This window comes from Primulina huaijiensis, chromosome 15, assembly GCF_012295235.1.
Source record: "Primulina huaijiensis isolate GDHJ02 chromosome 15, ASM1229523v2, whole genome shotgun sequence".
Taxonomy (NCBI): Eukaryota; Viridiplantae; Streptophyta; class Magnoliopsida; order Lamiales; family Gesneriaceae; genus Primulina; species Primulina huaijiensis.
Window position 1 is genome coordinate 89,517 of NC_133320.1, and position 18,237 is coordinate 107,753.

General features: G+C 34.8%; 1 protein-coding gene and 1 long non-coding RNA gene across 5 annotated transcripts; one reads left to right on the plus strand and one right to left on the minus strand.

Moving 5' to 3' along the window:
• The first annotated feature begins 1,860 nt into the window (after positions 1 to 1,860).
• On the plus strand, positions 1,861 to 4,057 carry LOC140960562 (uncharacterized). 2 transcript variants are annotated; one of them, XR_012172188.1, is made up of 4 exons: positions 1,861 to 3,202; positions 3,283 to 3,407; positions 3,677 to 3,797; positions 3,934 to 4,057. It is a non-coding gene; the product is annotated as an uncharacterized lncRNA (long non-coding RNA). The 2 variants fall into 2 exon arrangements; XR_012172187.1 differs by lacking the exon at positions 3,677 to 3,797 and having other exon boundaries at positions 1,863 to 3,202.
• A 5,953-nt stretch (positions 4,058 to 10,010) lies between these two features.
• On the minus strand, positions 10,011 to 18,056 carry LOC140958948 (protein LONG AFTER FAR-RED 3). 3 transcript variants are annotated; one of them, XM_073416582.1, is made up of 15 exons: positions 17,878 to 18,056; positions 17,650 to 17,801; positions 17,283 to 17,384; positions 16,362 to 16,431; positions 16,051 to 16,157; positions 15,854 to 15,977; positions 14,793 to 14,987; positions 14,486 to 14,571; positions 13,037 to 13,144; positions 12,786 to 12,881; positions 12,596 to 12,694; positions 11,453 to 11,527; positions 10,784 to 10,915; positions 10,576 to 10,691; positions 10,011 to 10,324 (listed from the first exon to the last, which is right to left on the minus strand). In XM_073416582.1, the coding sequence occupies exons 1-15, from the start codon at positions 18,002 to 18,004 to the stop codon at positions 10,129 to 10,131; spliced, it is 1,785 nt and encodes a 594-aa protein (XP_073272683.1). In that variant the 5' UTR covers positions 18,005 to 18,056; the 3' UTR covers positions 10,011 to 10,128. The 3 variants fall into 3 exon arrangements, with proteins under 3 accessions (XP_073272683.1, XP_073272685.1, XP_073272684.1); XM_073416584.1 differs by having other exon boundaries at positions 17,939 to 18,018; XM_073416583.1 differs by lacking the exon at positions 17,878 to 18,056 and having other exon boundaries at positions 17,532 to 17,662.
• Between the last annotated feature and the right edge of the window lie 181 nt (positions 18,057 to 18,237).

Genomic DNA, 18,237 nt, shown 5'->3' on the forward strand with positions numbered 1-18,237 from the left:
TGATCGGTGAAAACGAAAAGCTTTTATAAGTTGACACTGACCCATAATCATTAATCGGGCTGATTTACCATAAAGTGAAAAGATTTTATCCTGAATGGATAGACTTTCAGTAAATATAAATTAGTCGACTCAGAATTAGTTTAGCTCGTGTTGTCCTTCTCATTAGCCATTTAGATTTATGAGTTCAGTTTACCTTTGGTTCTGAGTTAAGTTTACCTCTAGAATTCAGTTTGATTTCAAACATCAAAACTAAAATGTCTCAACACTAACTAATAATTAATATAATTAATAGAACTAGTTATAGTAAATTTTACCCCCAAAAAAATCAACTTTATTTTAGAATTTACTCTTGATTAATAAAATTTGAAAACCAAATTTGTTTAAACAATTTGAGTTATCATATTTGAGTACGGAAAATATCATGAGTAGAAAATGACTACACAAATATCGAACGCGTGCACATAATCATTGGTATATGTATAAACAAAAAAGACTACTTTATATGAATGATACTAATCGAGTTTTTTTAAAACAATAATTTAGGAAAATTAAATCTTCCGAGCTGGTCGATATTTACCCCAAGTGTACAAGTCAAGTTTTAATATAATGTAACAAGTATCAATATCGTTTCACAGATATTGATATATGACAACTTTACCTCAAGCATAATTCTTTAGTTAACTAAAGCGATAATTTAATAAATTAATAAAATAAATTGAAATTGAAATAAAGAGATTAAACGAACACAATATAAATAAATTTAATTAAAATAATAAACAAACAATTGTTAGGATATCAGTTCACCTAACTCTTCACATTCTCAAATGATTTAATTTCAATTCATAAATCATGCTTTTCACGGGATTGCCTAATCTATCAATATACTTTGTCAAGCTATATTAATCTAATTAAAAAACACAATAATTAAGTGTTCTTATGTTATTTAACAATTGCAATCGCATTAACAAATATTTGAATCCTCTAGCTTTCGACCTATTTGACAGTGCGTTTCAATGTGTATCCAAAGCTCATATGTCTATACAATTAGTAAATTCATCGATTATGTTACCTTATCATTTTATAAAATATCATTTCAGTCTCAATTATAGCACATAAAAACACTTTCGAAGTTGATTATGCTCTAAAGATGCAATAAAAACGCAATAACAAAATCAATTATGCTCAAGAATTAAATCCAATCTTCAAAAATAAATCAAAACATAGCAGTTACTTTTGGCTTCCCTAGCGGGCGATGCTCTGTTTTCGAACCATTTTTTCATCAGTTTGCGCCGGGGTAGATACTTTTGCAGGCCTCAACGCGAACACTTCTGTTTTCAGAAAATTCCCTTCTTCAATTCATTTTGGGGTCGTAATTGCACAGTTTCACAATCCACCACCTCGAGTTCATGTTTTTTGCCAATTTTACCTGTAAAACAACTAATTCAATTGAGGAGTGGCCCATATACACAAACTATGAAATAAATTAACAAAATATGGATGTGACACACCAAAACCATGTAACAACGGACTCAAAATAACGTACTCAGACACGTAAAATTGGCACATATCAACTTCCCCATATAAAATTTCACTCGCCCTCGAGCAAAATAGATTACAAGACATAACCAAAAACAAAAATAGAAACAAGTTTAGTGAAGATTTTGTGGCTCATATTCATGCCTAAACGAATTTTGCATACATACTTCCCAAAGATCAAAGCACAACAGAAGTCGTTGCACACCCATTGAAATTTACACGATACATTTTTTAATGACATGAAAGTGTGTGTATTATGTTATTTCTAGTAACATGCACTTCAAATAGACTTCATTAACATAATTTCAAGAAAACTCAATTGACATGCTGGTGAAAACATACCTCTTATGCAACCTACTTAAGTTAAGTACTTTACCTGGCTATTTGCCTTTCAGAGCACCATTTGCCGCAGAACAAATTAGTTTAAAAACTCTCCACCCATTCAGAAAACACCCAAATGAAATTGTAATATAATTTTCGGTCATATTCTTTACCAATCATATCTTACCGTGTTTCCATGATTAATCAAAAAGAAAACATTTTATTAAGAAAAATAGCAAATCTTTCCTGTCTCATTCATTATCAATTATTTAAATAATTCTATGTTCGATTGATGTGGACCCTAATAAATTTAATATATGTTCTTGTCCTATCCAAGACTTACTATTTTGCATAAACAGTAAAGTTTATTGTTTTCTCGTGTGTTTTCTCGCTATGTTCTGTTTTTAATTTGTCAATGGATATTGGTTTGGTATTTTTCAGTTATTGTTTTACATTTGCGAATGTTTCAATTTTCTTCTTTCAGATCCAAATAGAATATTCCTTGTGATTATGCAATATAAGTTCCAAGGAAAAGCACAAAGTTTGGTTGCATTTAATGTTCTGAGTCCAAATCATGGTTTGCTGGCATATATGGAAATACACCACTACTTTGCTACACAAGGATTTGATACAAATAACCTATCTAGATTTTGGAATTGTAGAAAGTATCTGATGATATAATGGACTAAATTTACATGAAGAAAGATCACATTTTGAAGAAAAATGAAAAATAACCATCATGGTGCATATAGTTTGGATATGCATAATAGCACTTCAATCTCTGATTATAGCTTCGTGACATAAATGTGCGAGAGGGAGAAATTATAAATTTGTTGATTAAATTGTTTATACTGTATGTAAATTACCTTTGGTCTGTGAAATAATTCCCCCTTTTGAAAGGCATCATATTTTTGGAGATGCACTCTAAAACATGTTTGTTTTCTCTCCTTTAAGCTTGTAAGAATGCTAAAACTATTCAATGCTCAATAATTTGTTGATAAGAATATGAATATATGATGCATAAATGTTGTACCTGTAATCTTTTAAATGTCAGTTTAATCAATTCAGAAATAAGCCATTGAATTGCTAAGTTGCCCATGTTCTGAATATGGTAAAATCACTGCACAATTGGTGAAAAACTCAGAGCTTATTTATTATTGATTTTTTTTTATACCAAGTGTGGTTTAGGTCGTGATCTGGTTTCAACGGAAGTTTTACCCTATGATTACTTTGTTTCTTTCTTCTTCCTTTTTTTGCTGTTTTCTTCGGAATGCTTTCGGATAGAGAATCAGCTCGATGCTCAAGAAGAAGGAAGCAGGCCCATTTGACTGAGCTTTAGACGCAGGTATGTGTTACTGTGATGCAAATTTTTACAATTATCTCCCTCTAATTCTCTAGTTAGATCTTGGTTTTGTGTCTCCAAAGGCTAGCCAGGTAAGAGTTAAAAACTCGTCTTTACTGAAGCGCCTTGCAAACATAAGCCAGAGTACGATGAAGCAGCTGTTGACATTAGAGTTCTCAAAGCTGATGTTGAGACATTGAGAGCAAAGGTAAGGTAATAATTAGTGTCTAAGATGTTGGCTTGCATGGAAGATCTGGTCACTTAATGTGAGATTGCTAAAATTCTAAAAAAATTCCATGAGCTCATGGGATTAAGTATTGTTTCCAAGTATTAAAAGATGTTCAAAATAAGCTTCCTATAACACTAGGCTTTTCAAATACTTCTAGCATTTGGCTGATCTTGAGCTGGCTTGCAAGCATGAATTCCTTCAGTTTAGAAAGTCTTGAATTGAAGATCTCTCTTATTGCAACAACTCAGATAAGCCTTGACAACTTCATTGGACATGTAAAAACTTCCGCCTATATAAACCAGAGTTTTGCTTTATCACTTACCTTAGCTTTTATAATGACTTGCCCTATATCCATGAGTGATGGAATTGGTACTTATTTTATGCTCTTAAGTCCCGGTCTTCAAATTTTATCGATCATTTTGATACTGTGGTCGACTCGGTGTTCGGGATTTAGCAGAAACGTTCAAATAAATGTAGATTTCATTGGACTTGTTTTGTTTGACAGGTGAAAATGGCGGAAGAAACGGTTAAAAGAGTTACTGGATTGAGCTCAGTATTACAAGCTATATCTGAAATATCTACAATTGGCATACCATCGTTTTCTGGTAGTCCATCTGATGCATCAGCTGTGCCAGTGCAAGACGATCCAAAACAGCATTATTGTCATCACGCCTCTTCTAGTAAGCACTTAATCACGCAAGATTGTTTTAGTCCAACAGCAGAGAGTGTTGATGCTATCATCAGTTGAGGATTGGAAGAAGTGTTTCTATGCAGAGAGTAAATAGTTTGGAACATCTGCAGAAGCGGATTCGTGGGGGAGCAGGTTCTTCCGGAAGTCAAGGGGCCGGTGTGGTTTTTAGTTATTTAAATATTTTCATATATTTGGATTCCTAGTTTGTCTTAAAACACTTGGACCCGGTATGATAAGTAGAATTAAGGTGGGATAGTTTATTAATATTTTGTTTTCTTTGATTATTAAACTTGAAATTGACTATTTCATTGACAATTTTTAATGTTTGTGTTGGAGAAAAAATCCCCACATCGAAGAAGGATAAAAACTATCGAGAAATTTAGAGAAAAGAGAGTGCGTTATGAAGTATTTAAAAAAAAAAAGATCCATAAGTCAATTTACTTAAATGTCCATGTGTTTTAAGTGTAAATATATTATTAAATTTGATTACATATATACATTTACTTTAAACATGTAATTCATTCTCATCCGTCGACTCAACTTAAATCCTCTCCGTCGACCCCTTTTCCATTTCCTTTCCGGCTACAATTCTCAATGCAAATCGACACAATGACTAGCAATAATATGATAATATCAACGTTTATTTCGATTTATTGTTTATTTTCGTTCATCGATCGAATGGTTGAGAAAGAAAATTTCGATCAACTTTTGGTCGACCCAAGCGTGGATCGACCAACTTTGGGTCGACCAAAAAACAGTAGTCTACCCACGCGGTAGACCCAACAATGGTCGACCAAGCAATGGTCAACCATACAGACCAAGCAATGGCCGACCATTTCTTGGTCGACCATTGCTTTGGTCAAAGACCAAAGCTTTGGTCGACCAATTCAAAGAATTGGTTGACCATTGCAATTGGTCAACCAAAGCAATGGTCGACCAATTCTAAGCTTTGGTAAAGACCAAAGCTTTGGATGGTCGACCAAAATTTGTCGACCAATGTGGTCGACCATTGATGGTCGATTATTGTTGATTGTTGGACATTGTATTGATTTTTATAATTATTGGACATTGTAATATGTTTGATAATCATTCGACATTGTATTGATCTTTTAATTATTGGACATTGTATATATCTTTTTCATTTCGATTCAAGTATTTATGGTGGAATTTTGTTGTTGATCAGTTTTTGGGTCGACCATGGTGATTTCTGGGTCGACTTTGTTGATCCATGTTGATATTTGGGTCGACCATGTTGATCTCTCGGTCGACCCATGTTGATTTTGGGTCGATCAAGGTTGCTTTTGGGTCGATCTTTTTCTAACACATGAATCCATATATTTGACCAATATGACCGATAATTACTTAATTTTGACGGATAATTACACAATTTTGACCATGTTGCATATTTTTAACATATGAATTACATAATTTCACAAGTATGTTCTATAATGTTACATGATTTTGTTACATGTTATGACATATGAGTCACAATTTCACACCTATGTTACACGTGTTTTTACATATGAGCCACAATTTCACAATTATGTTATATGTTTTAACATATGAATCACAATTTCACAACCAACTATGTTACATGTTTTAACATATGAATCACAATTTCACAACTATGTTACATGTTTTAATATATGAATCACAATTTCACAATTATGTTACATGTTTTTAACATTTGAATCACAATTTCACAAGTATGTTATATAATATTATATGAATCACATATTTAGCTGGGTCGAAACAAAGTAGACCTTGTTGTTTTTGGGTCAACCTTTGTTGCTTTGCTTTTGGGTCGACCCAAAGGTATATCCTACAAAGTTCAACAAAAATTAAGAGAATAAGATAATTAGAATAGACAAAAATTAATAATAAAAACAATAAAAAAACAAACAAACATGACAGGTTTCTTCTTGTTCAACCAAAATTTGGTCAACCAAGAACCAACAAAATTTTGATAGACCGAGAAAATTAATCTTGGTCGACCAACTTAATTTTGGTCGACCAATTTTTCTGAGTGGACTATTAGATTTTCTCAAAATAGATTCTGTGTCGACCGAGAAGAAAAAGAAAAAGAAAATTAATTAAATTAAAGAGTTTAATTGATAATCAAAAGTCAACTCCTTGTTTCTTAAAAAAAAGTCAGAGTTCTTGTTTTTTAAATACTTTCTCTCTCACTCCTATTTTTTTAATTGGCCCAAAACTATCCGACTTACACCAGAAAAGACTAATGACCAAAATACCCCTGATTTTAAATATCAAAATTGCAACTGGGTCTTCTTTACGTCATTGTCCTAATTTCTTCAGAACACTCTTGCCATTGACCGCTGCTGAAGAATTTCGAAATCGACAGGGGACAACCAAATCCTCATTTCTATTACAGATCCGAAGAAATTTAAAGCTTATTCGAAGATAAAACTTGATAAATTAAAGCTTTGAAGCTATGTGTGATTATTTGGTTTTTGTTAAACTCGGAATTAAAAGATTACTGGAATAAGAATTTCGAAAATTACTCATAATTACTTGTTCTCACAGGTAGCTCTTGCTCTCTTCCACTGGATCGAATAGTTTTTGTAGAATTAATATCTGATCTCACCTGTTAAAAAAGAAAATTAAACTCAGAAAAACATGTTCAAGGTTTCTGTTGGCTATTCGCTTCAGATCTTTCACGGATCTCACCTCATCTTTCAATCTTCAGGGACAAAGAAATGGGAGAGGGTTTACAATTCGCGTGTGATTTATCGGAAAACAGGATGTAGGTTTGGGGAGGAAAAAATGATAATACGAAATAAATTAAATAATAAGATAAGGGTATTTGGTCATTAAGAAATTTATCATGATTTTATCGTCTCGCTAATTTCACACCACACATGATATTATATATCTCTCAAATTATATATCTTATCATATCAAGCATTTATCATTCAATTATCACATCATACCGACCACGCGAACCCTTGTGAATTAAACCCAATCTTACCTTGACAATGTTGGTGATATCATTTATTTAAAATTCTTAATGTTGACAACTGTAACCATAACCAAAAAAAAAAAATGTATGCAACCACTCAACTACTAGCTATTATTATTAGTTTGACGCATCCAATTACGAGCGAAAACCAAAAACTCCCTTTCAGGCTATTTTTGTTTAAAATCAAATATCAAGAAACTCAAGTTTTTCAAGCAAACTGACGCACCACATCCCTTGACTTGCTACTGTCGTTTCTTTGACTTCTTCACCGGAGGGGTCGCAGAAATATCTTCTTGATCTTCGTCGGAGGATGAAGAGACTTCAGGAGGAATGTTGTGTGTGGTTATGAAGTCCTTGAGTATGGCCATGCTGCGTTCCTTGATGGAAACTAACTGGTCGGAGACGAGTCCCCCCGTGTTGGCCTGAGCAAAGTATGTCTCCGACCCAAGTTGAAAATGGACTTGAATGCATGGGGTGGGGATAGTTTCAGCATCTACCACTCGAGCTTCCATATCTTTGAAAATATATTTTTTGAGAAAATGAATCCCACAACCAAATCATTCATAAATAATAAAATTTCTGGAGAAAAAGAAGGATCGATACCTTTGCACTTGCAGAGAGCAGAGCTAACACTTCGATCAAACGGCGCCTGCTCAAGCCAAAAGACGAATAAGGGTTTGTTTCATTTATATTTGCTGTAAGCCCAACTAAATCGGCCCAATCTTTTTTTAAAAAATTANTTGATTAGCTTGGCAGTATCTGAAAATTTAGAAATGCGTCTTATGGATGTTGTTACAGCCTACTTATATGGATCACTTGATAGTAATATATATATGAAAATCCCTGAAGGATTTAAGATGCCTGAAGCACAAAGTTCAAAACCCAGAGAATGTTATTCTGTGAAATTACTAAGATCATTATATGGGTTGAAGCAATCCGGCAGAATGTGGTATAATAGGCTAAGTGATCACTTGATGAAAAAGGGATATGTAAATAATTCAATATGCCCTTGTGTTTTCATTAAGAAAACAACATCCGGATGCGTAATTATTGCTGTATATGTTGATGATTTAAACATCATTGGAACAAATAAGGAAATTCAAGAAGTTGTGTCATACTTGAAAGAAGAATTTGAAATGAAGGATCTTGGAAAAACCAAGTATTGTCTGGGTTTACAAATTGAACAAAAAGAATGTGGAATATTTGTTCACCAGACAAATTATACAGAAAAGATCCTTAAACGTTTTAATATGGACAAATCAAATCCTTTAAGTACTCCAATGGTTGTTAGATCATTAAACATAGAAAAGGATCCATTCCGTCCATGTGAAGATGATGAAGATATTCTTGGTCCAGAAGTACCATATCTAAGTGCTATCGGTGCCCTTATGTATCTTACAAATTGTACAAGGCCTGATATATCTTTTGCCGTAAATTTATTGGCAAGATTTAGCACATATCCAACAAAGAGACATTGGAACGGAATTAAACATATATTCCGTTATCTACGAGGAACGACAGACTTGGGACTTTTGTATTCAAAAGATGCTAATCCAAGTATAATTGGTTATGCCGATGCTGGATACTTATCTGATCCACACAAAGCACGTTCTCAAACTGGATATGTATTTACTCGTGGAGGCACTGCAATTTCTTGGCGTTCACAGAAACAAACACTTGTAACAACTTCATCAAATCATGCCGAGATTATTGCACTACATGAAGCAAGCCGTGAATGTGTGTGGTTAAAATCAATGACTCAACATATCCAAATCTCATGCGGATTATCATTCGACGAGAAGCCTGTGATACTATATGAAGATAATGCTGCATGTGTTGCTCAAATGAAAGAAGGATACATAAAAAGCGACAGAACTAAACATATTCCTCCTAAGTTCTTCGCATTCACCAAGGAGCTTGAGAAGAATAAATGTATTGATGTTCGTCACATTCAATCAAGTGAAAACTCATCAGATCTCTTCACAAAGGCACTTCCTACGACAATATTCAGAAAGCACATATATAATATTGGGATGCGCAATCTACGAAATTTGTGAAGAATTGTTCGTGTCAACATGAGGGGGAGTTTACGTGACTGCACTCTTTTTCCCTTACTATGGTTTTTATCCCAATGGGTTTTTCCTAGTAAGGTTTTTAACGAGGCAGTATAAAAACACGTAATGTATACAATCATTATGATCATCATCACAAGGGGGAGTGTTGAAAAATTATTTAAAAATGTGTTAAATATTTGTGTTGAAAATGTGAATGTTGAATGTTGAAAATTAGGTAAAATTAGGTGTTGAATATTGAAAATTAGTGTGTGATGATGTAGGTAATGATGTATTTTATTTTTGGATTATTTGTAAAAATTTTCTATAAATAGATCTCTCATTTGTGAAGAAAATCACAATTGAGTTGAGAGAAAAATATTATAAAGTGTGTAGTGTGATAATTTTGAGAGTTTGAGATTTTTACTTTTTACCGTAAATTTTTATTTTTTCACAACAGAATTAACATACCAACACCTTCGCCTTTTCTAATCTAAGCAGAAGAATGACTGAATCTCTGCCATTATGGTCTTTCCATGTTTATCATTTTCAATGTTGGGTGAGAAAATTCCGCTCTTAATACTAATAATTGAAAGGTTTATGTTAATATTTTATGGGTTTTTTGTTTCATTAATATGTTCTTCTCAAGTATCTAATCAGGTCGATGACTGGAATGAGAAACCGTACGTTGGAATGGATTTAATTCAGAAGAATCTGCCAAGAACTGCTATGATAGTTATGCTAGGCGATTTGGTTTCAAGCTCACATGTTGGTCAATACACTCGTACAGTCGTACTAAGCCTGATGGTGTTGGGGGGAATGGGGATAATTTCGAAATATTACCATAGTGACACGTAAGGTAGAAGATCAAATTAAAGCATGGTCACTATCATACAAGACTAATACAAAATTCATTTATGATACCAAATTACATCAAACAGCAGGTCAAATTATGCGCTTGAAGATTTAATTGCTGCTTTACATATCCTCTGTGTGGTTCCTGGAGTAGGCTGCTAACCCACCCACATATGTTGCCTCAATAGAAGCAGAAGCTTCCACAGCAAATTCATCCCATGACTTCGCAGATAAAACCACAAAATCTGCCATTTTACCAGGAGAGAGCGACCCAACATCTTCATCAAGGAAGCAAGCCCGGGCAGCTGAGATTGTGTACCTGATAGGAGATTATCATACACGAAAATTAACGGATTAACCCGGCAAATATAAGTATGACCGAAATTTCATTTGCTGTTGATTAATGAAATGGCCAGTGTTGTTGACTTGTGGGGGCTGATTCCAATTGACATTTCTAAAAGGTCCTATGGCACATAATCAAAAGTGGATAATTGAACTTACATCAGATCCATAAGCACCTAGAAGAACATGCATCTGACCTGATTAACTTCAGCAAAACCTAGGACTCACCCGTTCAACGCATCATTCAAACTAATGCGTTCCGATGAAATCCAAGCATTCTCCCAACCAGGAGGAACTCTTTTCATCGCCGTCTGTACGCTCCTCAAAGGGTTGATGTCTGCGACCTGAAATAAAAGAGACCAACCGTTGGAATCTCATTTATTTATCACAAACGACATATGGAGGACACAAAAATGAAATGGGAAATAATCCTTACTGGCCAGTCAGAGCCAAGCGCCAATTGCCCATTGCCAGTAAGGAGAGAATGAAATAAATATGATCCTCCATTAGCTCTATCAACTCCAAGTTTTTTTCTAGCAGAATCAGCATCATCCAACAAGTGATCCGGCTGTCATATTTAGGAATCAGGAGGCGCGCTATAGAAGCATCCACCAACATATCAGGAAACAAACTTCTCATTTTGGGGGACAGACAGGATCAAGGGAGGGAGGGTGGGCAGCATGAAATTGACTCCCGAGGTCTCAAAACATTTTTTAATGTTTGCAAATTAGGTTCTGTGGTCGCAACTGATTTATCAAATGGTGCTCGGTCTGATAAGTCAGAAAGCCGAAAGGTATCACAAAATGAGTGCACTTCACATTTCTTGTAAATGATAAATAATATTTTGAAATTGTGTGCAGGGACAAAGCCACTAAAGCTTCAAACACTAAAACAAATAGTATGACATTTAAACTCCATTTTATGCAATTTAAATCCTTACTCTTCCATCCCTATTTCTGACCCAATGCAACTTATATTTGGATTAAAACTGTCAACTTTCAAATAGCAGATCATTGCATACTTGGGATACAACCACAGAACAAAATAAGCAAGCTTCTCTGATATTGAGTTATAATGTCACAAAGCAATCCAGGAGAAATAAAACCTGCACTGAAGCAACAACTTTTTGATCGCCAAACTTGGCAGCTGTTCCAGGTGCCAAATGTTGGGCATGCTCAATCTGAAATAATTACTTGCAGTCACCATACCCAGCACTCAAACCACAACCAACATAAAAGCTAGAATTAAAAGCATCAAGCTAAGAGGAAGACGAGAACTTTAAGACAGCAGTAAATTGAATTCCACAAAGGTTTGGATTTTGTTTGGACGCCACTTTAACACCACAATAACAAATCTTGATTGGTTTGATTTGTTTGCAAGACTTAGAATTTCTCATAAGTTTTGTCTGAAGACTTACAATTCTATTAATGGAAATGTCTAATTCTTGTATATGAATGGGGGTAACAAAAACAACACAACGGACTTAAAATATGCCGGGATTAGCACATAAAAACTGAACAAAAAATTAAATATGAAAGCTAAAAAAAATTTTAAAAAATATTGAGGCCAATATAAATGACCAAACAAAATATATCCAACGTCTTAATAATTTAATTTGGAACTTAAATTAAGTTAAATTTTTGAAATTAAGTTAATTCACTGGAACTTCCAAACAAAATCTTTCCATTGTTGGCTTCTGTTGAAATTATTTATAACTCGATTTTCAATAATATTGTTTTTTCCTATTGTTGATTGTCAAAGCTTTTGAATTGTTTTCCATCGCATTGCCTGTGGATCATAGTGAGGGTCGCATCATTAACTCCCCACACCCATCTCTCAAGTTACCCTCCCTGTATGCGACTGGCCAGTCAATGGCACACCCAACGTGTCAGCCCTCAATGCTACACCCGCCTGTCCCACCATTGGTGATTTTCCTCCCCATCATGGTGGCAACAAACTGCTTGTTTTGTGTTCTCCTCTCCTCCCTACAATCTTCCCTCCCAGCCAGTTGAGATTCGACCCAACACTCATCCAGCCGTGTAACACCACCAACTATGCCCCCTCCCCAGAGAGAAAAATGTTACTAGTGTATCAAACCCCCACCCCCCCTTACTTGCCACCATGTCATGTCCCCTAGCTTTGCTGGCTCACCCCCACTCTTCCCATCCTCCTCTCCCTTATCCATAGCCCCTGTCGCCTAAACCCCCATGTTCTAACAAGAAAAGAAAAAGACTACAGTAGAATTTACCCTAAATCTTCGATCCCTCATTCCATTCTTAGATGCTACTGACTTGTACATGTCTAAGATCAAGCCATTGGCCCTATCACCAATGGCATGAACGGCCACCTGAATGAGACAAAAAATCATCATTAGAGCGTGAATATCTTTATGATAAACTCTGGGGAGAATGACATTAATACAACAATAGAGAAAACACCTGAAGGCCATATTTATCAGAAGAGAGTGTCATGTTTTGTAGCACATCAACATCTACCACTTGTAGGCCATAATTGAGTGGTTCATCAATGTATGGCTACAGAAACATAAGAACATTCTGAAAATTATACTCGTAAAAAAGAAGAAGCTCGGTGCCTAGCTGCACAGTCTAAAAAAAGTACTTCAGTGATGAAAAAGTTTTGAGTTTAAGATTTCAATACGGGTTTAGCAAATGAAAATTATCACTCTCACCTCATAAAACAGTGCACTATTAGATCCCAAAGATCCATCAGCAAACGACTTCAAGCCACCCAAGTAAATCCATTGGCTGAGCTTATGACCTGTTTTCTTTACAAGTTCCTTCAAAGAACGGTAGCCTCAGTAATAATATCGAAGTAAGATGTGACATTTGATTAAGGAAATCAGAAAAACCATACACCCTTCAACAGTATTGATGCTATAAGCATTCGTAGTTAAACTCCAAATACTTCATATGGTAAAAACTACTACTAAAAAATTTGAAGTAATAAATTTGGTTGTGCAATGAGTGCAACTCATGGTTTAACGGTAACCTATACTTTCTTGCTTCTGTAATTCCTTCGTCCCAATTATGCTCCAAGGCAACATTAAATTAATATGTATAGCTTAATATCTGGTAATGTATATTGTATACCATAATAAAAGTAATAAAGACTGGCAGACATTTCATGAAAGTAAAGCTCGAGAGTGCTTGACTTGCACACCCTATGTTTCGATATCCGTAACAAAGGACTCAAGAATCCAGGACTTCATTCAATTTTGACCTAACCATGAATGGATAATATTATTCACCGACTTAAGAGGAAGTGTTTAAATGAATATCATTGAATTTATGCAGTTTTAAATGGATGATCTAACTCGATTAGATTAGCACATTGTTGGGAAAAATTATAATAGTTATTTCCATGTAAATAGGCATCCTCTAGCATCTAAACCCCTTCTTGAGGATGAATGAAATGAACACAATTCTCTGACTCTTCAGTCTTCACAAACCTTATTTAACCATATTATGATTAAAAGTTCATGCCACATCCTAGAACACTACAATCGACCCACTTTGAATATAAACATCCTTGTCTCAAACCTTTCAAGATATAGAACTAAGCCATTATAAATTGGAGCCAAGATCAATAAATGTACTAGTCTATCGCATCCAGGCCCACATACAAGGCTACAATAAGGTCACCGATTCCATGGGTTCACTTCAAACTCATTTTACTTTGCAAAAATTGTTAACCTAAACTTGTTAGAGAAGCTTATTACACACACTTAGGTGCTAACATTATGTCAAACTATTATTTACAAAAGCAGTGTGGATTAATTACATAAAACATATTTCTACAGGGACATCGAAATAGTGGCACTTCAAACTTTGGTACAAGCCAACCTAATGAATTCTCAGACTCAAATCTGATAGATAGTTAGATACAAACATTAAATCCCAAGGTCAATTTGAACATTATTTCTACACTTTAGATAACATCTAAATGAAAAGGCAAACGTCAAAATCTTGTGTCTACCTCTCAACTCATAAGTTCATATCCAGTACAACATAGCAAATATCAAGGATAAATTCACTTACTTAACATGCCAAACTACAGGTTTGTTGCCATGCTAATTAAGAAAATCAACCAACAGAAACTTTAATCAATAGAGAATTACATGTAACCGTGTCCACGTCTCCACTGGGAAATACAAGCAAACTCTGATCTTCATCTTTCCTAATGAATCAGCCCATCTGTAGACATCTGTAGTACAATAGAACAAAAAAAAAAACTAATGCAACGCCGAAAACAATTCGATATATCTTCTGCAAAACAGGCACATGGCTGTATCAATTTTCTCCTTTGCATCAAAATAAATACTGATTTAACTTTAAAGCCTTATATTTCAATAAATTTTATCCGAAAGACCCATTTATACTTGCTGATACAAGAAAACAAAAATCTTAACAAATTTTAAGTGGAACCTGACAAATCTTCCCATGAGAGCTCTGGTGATGCACCTGGAAAATATCGCCCAAAATCAACAACTGTGGTCACACCTCTCATTAAGGCATAATTGCTAGCTCTCAACAGAGCTTCCCTCCTCTCCACTGTTGAGACTTCAGGGATGCAGGAAAGAACAAGCTTCATTGCAGAATCAATCAATAAACCAGTCGGTTCTGCATTTCACGATAAAGTGGCATGAGAATCCAATAAAAATCATTTCGTTGTTCCAACAATCCAAGATGGAAATGGAAGTTTCAGAAGTAAGAGGGAAAGATGTTCTAAGAATAAGATTAAAGGTCTTGTGAATTATATTACCAAAGCTTTCATTAGAGAGACATGTAGAAGAGAGCCATACCCCACAGTGAATTTCTTGATCATGTTGGATGGGAATACGCACACCAACTAAAAAACCTCTTGTGCACTACAAGTTGAAAATATTGTAATTTTATTTTTAACTCAAGGTATTATCCACAAGCTATTAAACTATTGCCCATATGCTACAGAAATTGATAAAGCAAAATGAAGGACTCAGAGTCACAAAACCACGCAACAAGCAAATACCCAGAATATTCACAATGATAAAAGTTTACCAAGTAAGATAATTCAATTGCTCTACTCTTTTCAGCTGCCTCGCAAAGGGACAAAACAAATATATTTTTGATATGCAACTGTTACAGCTTTATGTGCATGCTACTCTAGTATGTTTTCTTTCTCTCTGTCCGTCTCTTTCTCAAAATTTAATCTTGCAAAGTTACAAACCATTAAACTAGATTACAGAATTAACAAACAGACCATTTCTGAGGAGCAGTGTCAAAGCTAATTGGTTTTCATCAGTATCCAATATGTTTGTTGTTCTATAGACCTAATCAACTCCAACGTAAAAGTTGGACCCATCAGCAAAAAGGCTGACAGCCAGTTCAGCTGAGGGTTCACTAAAAGCGCTACTCAAAAATAAAAAACTACGTGACATAAATACTGTTCCCTGAAACATGACTCAAATCAGGAATTTTTGGTGAGTTTCAGAGGCTAAAAGGATTACCTCCAAAACTCTTTCTAATAACAGCACCACCATCTGGATCCAATGTGCTATTGGATATTCCGGCAATTTTTAGTGCTAGAGAGTTAGCCAGGCCCATGTGACCATCCATTCTTGTCAGCCACACCTGCACAAAAAATTATCTAAAACGACTTCGAAGTTCACCGAAGCACAAGAAGGATGTGATTCAAACTTCTCACAGGATTGTGAGGAGTAATGTCATCAATCCAGGAGGTCATTGGCAACTCTCCTCCCCATAGATCATTGTTCCAACCACCACCCAGCAACCATGAGCCGCGTTGCATATCTGGTATATTTCAAACCACCATATCAGAAATGTGTTCAAAATCTAATACATCAAACAGTACCAAAAAGCTGTATAGGTGGAAATAAAAGATAGATAAGCCGATGTCTTAGGTAGGAAGTACCAGAGTGCTATCAATTTCAATGGTTAGGGATTATTGATGTCAAGAAAAATCATATTAAATGAGCAAAAAAAGAAGCAGCTTACTTGATATTGCCTCTTTGATCTTGTTGAAAAAATCTCTTTTACTGACCCCACGGAGTTCCACTCGAGCCATCTGTTTCAATTTTCTAAATCAAATCCAGCACAAAGATATGATCAAGAAACACCATATAAGTTATGGTATTACGACAATGTATGCTGGAGAGCAACGCTAAGCTTCTTTAAAGCCAAAGGTGCATATTTAGTATGGAAAAACAAGAGGGAGGATGGACCGGAAATATACATGTTGGATATCATATAGATAACCACCCATATCGTATTTATTTGTACTATATATTATATATGTATGTATTTATCTATGCTCCATTGGAATAGATATCGTCGTCCACATCCAGAAAGTTGTATATTCTCTGAATGATCACAATAGAAGCAAATAAGTGAAAAAACTAGCATTGGTGTTCGTGAAAGAGAGTTCTCTTCTTTCTTTACAAATTTTAACTTACTATTATCCAATGCCATTCAGTTATATATATTTTAGGACATTGCTGTATCCCATGTCAGTCATGAACTTTCTTTCCCTTCCAGTAAAATTGCTAATCATGTTCTTAACCCTTCAAGCCCTTGTTAGATATTAAAATCTTCTAGAACTTATCAATCACCATCTAATTAAAGTTGTCAAAGTACGTGAAAATAAAAATTTAAGACATTTGGATTCATCAACAAAATATAGGTACAAATCAACATCAGCACACATAGCTACACTATAACTAAAATTTCAAACGAGAAATTAAAAAGCATCCACCAAATAACAAGAGCAGAGAACAAGTAAAATGAGATTTGGAATCTTCATATTTCATTTTATTTTACATGACGAATAATATAGTTGCACAAAATTTAAATGCTTTAGAAAAGGTCAAATTCTGATAACGATAGTGGAACCACGTCGAAAGGCAAAAGAGTGAAAACCTGTAAGCCTCCAAAAATCAAGTGCACATGTGAGTCGATAAATCCAGGCAACACCACCTTCCCCTCCAGATTCAATGTTCTAGTCTTCAATCCAGCCAAAGCCTGCATTCAAACACATAAAATAATGAGACAAAAAACTCAGAAGAATGGTTTACCTCCATCACGAGAGTTCAAATAATGTTGAGAAAAGAATGGTACAGTGGAAAAAACCAACGAGTTGGAAACTCGGGGATGGACAGGTTGACTCACAGGATTAGAAAGAGCATAAACGGTTGAATAAAATACATGAAGAGAAGCACAGGCCATAAGACATTGATAACTAGAATGAAATTCATGAGACCATGGTTACTGCAAACAGAAAATAAACCTTAACGGAGGAATAGTTCCCGGTTCTGAGAATCCGACCGTTGACAATGGCCATGGAATCGGTAAAAGGTAAAAGAACGTCGCTGGTGTATATGGTCCCATTGGTGACCAACAAATCCGCCACCTCTCTCCGACGCAAGTGCAACCCGAATCCTGCAACACCCTAGGAATAAATAAATAATATCCGAAAAAAGAAACACAGAAATTTCAAATCAAAATTGACATTAACTAGGCAGAAAGAAGTAGCGGTTGAGTAGAGGAAGAAGCACGGCGGAAAAGAGAACCACTACCACCGCCGCCCGTAGATTGTTCATGACGAAGATTCGTTCTCCTGATACTTTTTTGGGTTTTGGCATAACCAGTTAATTAATTGGTCCCAGTTTCTAACAAAAAACGGACGGTTTTTTCCATTTAAACCAAAATTGAACATATTTAGTTAGATAAGTATTTTATGACATACATATATATATCTATATATATAGGAAATATTATATGTAAAAGGTAAAAAAAATTAGTATTATTTTCTTTTTAAAAAATGATAATAATAATAATGATGATGATGATATTTATTTATTTCCATGTAACCAAA